The sequence below is a fragment of the Solanum dulcamara genome, chromosome 7 (assembly GCF_947179165.1).
Source record: "Solanum dulcamara chromosome 7, daSolDulc1.2, whole genome shotgun sequence".
NCBI lineage: Eukaryota > Viridiplantae > Streptophyta > Magnoliopsida > Solanales > Solanaceae > Solanum > Solanum dulcamara.
The window spans coordinates 2,214,908-2,221,407 of record NC_077243.1 but is presented as its reverse complement, the minus strand read 5'-3'; the positions used below and the strand labels follow the sequence as shown (position 1 = coordinate 2,221,407).

The following is a 6,500-nucleotide window of genomic DNA, read 5'->3' as shown; positions in this document are numbered from 1 at the left end:
GGTGGTTTTGTAAATATTATCCCTTGAAATTTATTGATTACGAAAGTTATTTTTATCAAAAAAAATTGTGAATATATATAAATATTGATTCCAATTAGGATATAGCAAAGATACATGCCATCAACTCTGCTATTCAACTTGTTAGGTGTAGGGAATAATATATACCTATCGAAATTTAAGAACATATTTTAATTATATATGGGTCATATTACCCTTCTGAATTATTTTAAAGTGTAATAAACACACACTTCACGTGACACAGAAAGTGTGTTTACTCTCTTGGAGGTATGTGAAAGGCGAAAAAAATATATTAAAATCTGATTAATTTAGACACATGTCCATTTTAAATTGGACATTTTCATTATTAATTGATACACATGTAGTTAACATAAAAACTTAAGTTGATATCCTTTTAATTAAAATTTCTTTTTTTCATTATGAAATAGAGCCTAATTTTATCATTTTTAGAAATATAAATATTTTTTCACAACATACTTAAATGCCAGTGATCCTTTTCCAGATATTTCATCAATTTGTATAATAGCAGAAGAATTTTTCTTTTTCTTTTTCTTTTTTACTCAAACACTTAACATGAAATTCAAAAAATATATATTGTATATTAGAGATTTAGTTTAAGCAATATATGATGAGCACAATTTAAATTAAATTCGTTTTTTTAAAAAAAAAATTAATTACCCTCCCATTCATCAATTATCTACGTCATATCCCAATCTAACCCCACCACCCCTAGCCCCACTCTCGCCCCAACCTTCACCCCCGCTTCAATTCTTCATTGATATAGCACCCCCACCCTCACCTTCAACGCACTCCAGTTCCGATTTGATTCTCCAATATAGTGACACCCCGCCTCCTTCTCTCTTTTTTTCTACTTCAATTGGCCAGTTACTTCATCTTGCCCAAATAATTTTTGAATGAGAATAATTGTGTTTCATAACTCAAATTCGATCAACAAAAGAACCCCAATGTTCAATTTTTCTCAAATTGGAATTTCAATTTTGGGATAACTTCTTCGATACAGATTTTAGATCAAGTTTTAAGAGATTTATTTTTTACTTTTTTGTTAGGTCACAAATTTTAGTTAGATACAAGAGATCCAACATTTTAAATTCAAATTGAATTGCTTGAGTTTTTGATCATTAGAGTGATATTTTGTTGTAGATTTGGAGGTAGGTGATAAAATATATGATTTCAGTGGTGGTGAATGAATGAATTTAGAGGTGGGTTACAATTTTCATGGTTGTTGTTGTAAGTTTTAATGGTGGAAATAGTGAGTTTAGAGGTTATGGTGGGTGTAGTGATAGTAATGAAGAAAGAGGAATTAAATGACATGGATTTTTTAATTTTATTTTTTAGATCTGACGATTTAGTGATGTGACGTTGACGTAAGGATGATGTGGAAGCGAGTGTAAAACACCTTCCTTCATGTGACTGATTATATAGGCTTTAGGGTGTGTTTATTACACTTTAAAATAATTCACGGGATAATAGAACCATGTATAATTAAGATGTGTTCTAGCGATTCCGATTATAGTTGAGGGGGGTACTTGTGTATTATTCCGGTGTAGGGAGAAAAATGTGATTAAGCAAATTTATTTCAGTTGTAATTACGACTCATCAAATGGTCTAGGCTATCATTTCGTGAGCTTGCATTTGCTCGGCTTTTGGTAACACTTAATCCCCGTTTCAATTCATATGATGTAGTTTGATTGGGCACAGAGTTTACGAAAGAAAGAAAGATTTTTAAAACTTGTGATTTAAAATAAGTCATAGATGTTTGTGTGACTATAAATCAACTTATTAAGGATATGAAATGAGCATTTTAAAGTTTTATTAAATGTAAAAAAATGTTATTTTTTTTAGACCGACTAAAAAATAAAATGTGTCATATAAATTGGGAGAAATAATATTTGTCTGATCTAAAACTTTTTATTGAGAGTTGATTGCTCAGTAGTGTATAAAGTACAAGAGCATTGAGAAAAAAAAATGTACAAAGTAAGAGCAGATTATAGGAATTTATTGTTGAGGTGGAGTGGTGAACACTATCTATTGTAGCATGTTAAAGACTTCAAGTGTTAAACCGTATGAAAGTGACTGATGTAATGAGATTGAGCCCTCATCTCCTCACACATTTCAATCATCTCTTCCGTTTATGCCTCTTATCTTCTTCAACCAACACTGTACCAATCTTTTAATGATTTGGGGTCCAAAACCAGCTCTTGGATTAGTGGCTAATTAAAGCCTTTCTCATTATTACTTGAGGTCCCATTGACATAAAATTATGTATTCTTTAGTTATATGTACTAATCATATCAAGTATCAACCCAACTCAATGTTCAACCTTTTCTTAATAACGATTATTGTTGAAATTCCATTCACTAATTACGTTGTTTAATTATTCCTTAGAATGCTACTCCCTCCATTTCAGTTTACTTTCCTTCTATATCAAAAAATTGATATTTCATTTTATCAAATCAAGAGAGTTTTATTACTTCTTTCACATACTATTCTTAGTATTAAATAGCGAAATAAAGTAATAGTCATAATAAAGCATTAATAAAATTAATTTAGTAAAATACAATTCTGATTAAAATTTACTCAAGAGGTGTGTCAAGTCAATCGAGACAAAGTAATACTAAATGGAGTGAATACTCAACTTCAGCCTAAGCTTTAAATATCCTCCTTCTGATAGGTGGTGGACAGAATCATCAATTCTGAGCCCTCAAAACGTTCTGATCATTGATTCCCTCCAAACAACAATTAGCTTTTAACTTTTCTACTCTTTATACCTTCCTCACTTGCAAATTTTCTGCACAGAGGGTAGGGTCAGATTAATGAATATAATGGAAACGGAAAAATATATCTGGAGGAACAACTAATGCAAGAAAGTGTCCCTTGCATTTCATGCCCTTTTTGCTTTTTGTCTTCAACTAAGAAGGAGCAAATCAGCTGTGTCTGTCCCATCTTAAACTATTTGAAAGTATTAGATCAAAGAAGCCAAGCTAATAGCAGAATCTTTTGCTGCGCAGATAGAAAAATCAGATGGACGAGTTGTACAACAAGATAGAGCCACAAATGCTGCTTAAGAAAACCATCCAAAAGACTAAAAATTTCCTTCAGAAAACTCCTCATAATCTCAAGTCATTTCTCTTTGGAGGTCACCACAAGCTACCTAAAGCTGCTCGTCACTTCAATCCCTTTTTCTCAGTCAGCAAACGATTTTCAGGCAGCAAAAGAATCGCAAAGACTACTGTTAAGGAGTTGGATGACTTGTACAAGGACTACTATCAACAATGGCATCAACCTGATCACAATGATATTCCAGCGAGAAAGATAACTTCCAAAAATGCAAGGAAATTTCAAGGTATGGCTGAAGGAGATTATAGCGAAAGCCAGAGGAAACTTGCTGTGCGGTTTGGTATGGAAGACATAGAAAGAGAAAGGAGGAAGGAAGATGAGAAGAAAGGGCAAGAGGTCTTAACACGAAGCACAAGTAAAGGGAGTCTCACTTTACTGCAGAAAATGGAGGAATTGGAAATGGTGGAAGGAGAAGATATTGATCACGTGCTAGATATAGAAGAAGTGCTCCAATGCTACACTCTGCTAAACAGCCCAGTTTATGTTGACATTGTTGACCGATTTTTCATGGACATGTACACTGAGTTCTCGATTCGAAAACCATCAGCCAGTGTCAACAGTTCAATGCGAAGACTTGGTCCTCTCAAGCTCTAGAAACAAACAAGTATGGTTTGCGTGTGCCTATAAGATTGTGAGTAGCGGTGCGATTCCCATCTTTTTTACTTCTGTTCCTGTTTGCTACTTGTTTTTCAGATAATATGAATTAAAAGATCAAGGATTGTGTGTATTTCTTTACTATTTTGGTTGTGTAATACAATGAGATTCAGAGTATAATCTACTCGGTAGATATATATTTTGGCTGGATTGTGATTTCTTTAAGAGTCAACCTGACCAACTGTTTAAAAGTGCCATAAGAGAAATAATTTTACTAGATTTACGTATTTTTGGCCTATTTCTCACAAACAAAACCAGAACACTTGTACTGCTAAGCACAATGATATCACAGAATTTCAAGAAATGAGAAAGTGGAGCTAAGGGACCAAAAACAAAAATTGCAATAGGCTTAGCAAGTGACCAAACCATTGAGCTTTTATCAGGAAACTTTCCGGCAATCTTTGCGGATCTGTCCCATTGGTGCAGTCAGGACTCCCAAGTTGGAAAGCTTCATCATTGTCAAACCAAAATCCTTGTGAAACAAAGACACATCTGAAGCATAAGCTTGGACCCAGGTTTTAGTTTCTTCCCCTGCCGTCAGCTGCTGATCCACATAGAGTATTCCCCTGCCTTGTAGAAGACTGCGGTAATACAGTGTACCAAAACTCTCTCCTGGTCCCTCAAAGTCCATCTTTATTGCTGGCTCCTCTACCAGGGCAGATGACAATTTATGGATAATAGATGATGGTGAAAGTGATGTTGAAATTAGTTGGGAAGGGGATAATGATTTTGATGTTGGTGACATCAAAGTGGTCTGATTGGTGTTGCATTTTGACCTCAAGAGACTCAAAAATTCCGAGTCCATAGAAGGGTCGGAGCTATTAGTCCCACTGAAGTTGAAGAGCCTGTTGACGAAAAATTTGCAATGGATCACTCCAGTACTGTGAGCCCCTGTTGGAAGCAATTCAAATCAAACACTACCAAAACAAACCAGAATTCATTTGTGTTTAAGCAATGAAAACGAAGAATCCTATCGTAAAAACAATACCTAAGAGGCTTACTGTTTCCCTTTCATCGAAACCTTTGGATGAGAATGACTCAATGATCTTGGAAAGATCATCCTGAGGACTAGGAAGCTCAAAAGTTGCATCTTCTGCGAAAGAAGACACACTGTCTCTCCTTCCCGTTTTCAGTGGGTAGAAAGGGCCACCAACCTGAAATTTATGGAAGATTCCTTCAGTTGTGTGTGTGTGTGAGAGAGAGAGAGAGAGACAGGCAAGGAAGGGGGTGGGGGTTACCAAAATAATGCTTTCTCTAGCAGCCAAAACAACAGCATCAGCACAGGAAACAACTCCAGGACAAGCTTCTTCGAGCTCTGATTTAACGATATCTATTACGTCGTAGCCCTTCAATGATTCATTGGTAGGAGATTCTTTCTCGCTATGCATTCCTTCAACTGAGTCCAGTAAAACTGAGGCATCACACCCCTGTTATTTAGCATTGATTGATTCAAAAGCAACGAGTCATCAACCGAGTTTTCATCAACGAGAACTTCACAAGACAACTCACTTCAAAAATTCATGATTCGCCCTTGAGCCATTCACTGTACTATTTGAGTTGGAAAAAAGAGAAACAAATTGATTTCTCACAATAAAGAGATCATTTATGAGCAGAGTCAGTAACAAATAAACACGAGAAAAGAAGAGTTCACGCTGAGAAGTTACAAAGTAGCTACCCCGAATTAGTAATCACGTTAACCAAAAAACAAAAAAATGGAGATCACACCGTAAAACAAAAGTTGAAACACCAGGTTATATGAAAGGGACTCATCAGGCCTCTGTTTTATCAACGATCAGAAAGCATCCAAGTCATGACAAGAGAGAATTACCAAAGTCTAATTTAATAAACTTTCTCGATAACAATCAAAAATAAACTTTCTCGATAACAACCAAACAATATTACGAAGATTGATCAATATACTTAAACACAGGCCTCCTAATTTACACATATATAACCAAAAACGAAAAAATGCACTGATGTATTAAAATACGAGCAAATGCAATTAGATGTTTAGGAAAATGACCTCAACAAAGCAGTCGTGGAAAACAAGCCTCAACAATGCAGGAGCAATCTGTGGTCTCTTTCTGAAAAGATTCCGAACACTTGATCGGATGATTCGCTCAGCTTGAGGGCAAGTTTGTTGGTAGTAATCGTATATGAGATAACCAACAGAGGCAGTCTGTTGTTGGAGCTTTCTCCTCTCTACTGAAGTGGTAGCGAACATCGGAAGAGGTGGAAACAAGTGATCATCGAAGATTGAGTACTGAGAATCATCATGAGACAGAGAGCAATATTTGTCAGTGCGCGAAGAGAATTCAAACATCTCATTGATATCATCAACGTCTTGGTTCTGCAAAGAGAAGAGAACGCACAATAAAAGCACTAGAAAACTCAATTTCCGTGTAAAATCCATGGGAATCTGAAATTTGGAGAGGATTTTTTTGAAAGGAAGATGGCAGTTTTGAGCATGGAACGAAAAGCGGGAATGGAATGATATGGATAATGGAAGTGTACGTTCGTTACTTGTCAGTGAAGCTGGCTAGCTTGCTGTGCACCGTAACCAACTCTTACCAGGCGTGGTAACAAGAATACCCTCTGTCTTTCCCAAATTTTCATTTCTGCCATTGCTTCCTTTTCCATCCCCATGGAATTTAATTTAGCTCTCAAGATTAATCAAATTGATTCTCATA

The 6,500-nt window shown here is 35.6% G+C and overlaps 2 protein-coding genes across 3 annotated transcripts; one reads left to right on the top strand and one right to left on the bottom strand.

The window, feature by feature from the left end:
• Nucleotides 1-2,608: 2,608 nt before the first annotated feature.
• Nucleotides 2,609-6,464, bottom strand: LOC129895225 (putative Peroxidase 48). Of its 2 annotated transcripts, XM_055970907.1 has the most exons (5): nucleotides 5,834-6,464; nucleotides 5,049-5,237; nucleotides 4,799-4,964; nucleotides 4,177-4,701; nucleotides 2,609-2,827 (listed from the first exon to the last, which is right to left on the bottom strand). In XM_055970907.1, exons 1-4 carry the CDS (start codon nucleotides 6,221-6,223, stop codon nucleotides 4,190-4,192), a joined length of 1,257 nt encoding a protein of 418 aa, XP_055826882.1. In that variant the 5' UTR covers nucleotides 6,224-6,464; the 3' UTR covers nucleotides 2,609-2,827; nucleotides 4,177-4,189. The 2 variants fall into 2 exon arrangements, with proteins under 2 accessions (XP_055826882.1, XP_055826881.1); XM_055970906.1 differs by lacking the exon at nucleotides 2,609-2,827 and having other exon boundaries at nucleotides 3,995-4,701; nucleotides 5,834-6,463.
• On the top strand, nucleotides 2,790-3,871 carry LOC129895226 (uncharacterized). The gene has a single exon (XM_055970908.1). It carries the CDS (start codon nucleotides 3,061-3,063, stop codon nucleotides 3,748-3,750), a length of 690 nt encoding a protein of 229 aa, XP_055826883.1. The 5' UTR covers nucleotides 2,790-3,060; the 3' UTR covers nucleotides 3,751-3,871.
• Nucleotides 6,465-6,500: the final 36 nt, after the last annotated feature.

Bases quoted from the DNA above. Each gene is read 5' to 3' on its own strand.
- LOC129895226 (XM_055970908.1), top strand. From the start codon at position 3,061: ATGGACGAGTTGTACAACAAGATAGAGCCACAAATGCTGCTTAAGAAA.
- LOC129895225 (XM_055970907.1), bottom strand. From the start codon at position 6,223: ATGGATTTTACACGGAAATTGAGTTTTCTAGTGCTTTTATTGTGCGTT. The intron at 5,238-5,833 runs GTCATTTTCCTA...GCTAAATAACAG, and splicing joins TCCACGACTGCTTTGTTGAG to GGGTGTGATGCCTCAGTTTT. The intron at 4,702-4,798 runs GTATTGTTTTTA...TGCTTCCAACAG, and splicing joins GGAAACAGTAAGCCTCTTAG to GGGCTCACAGTACTGGAGTG.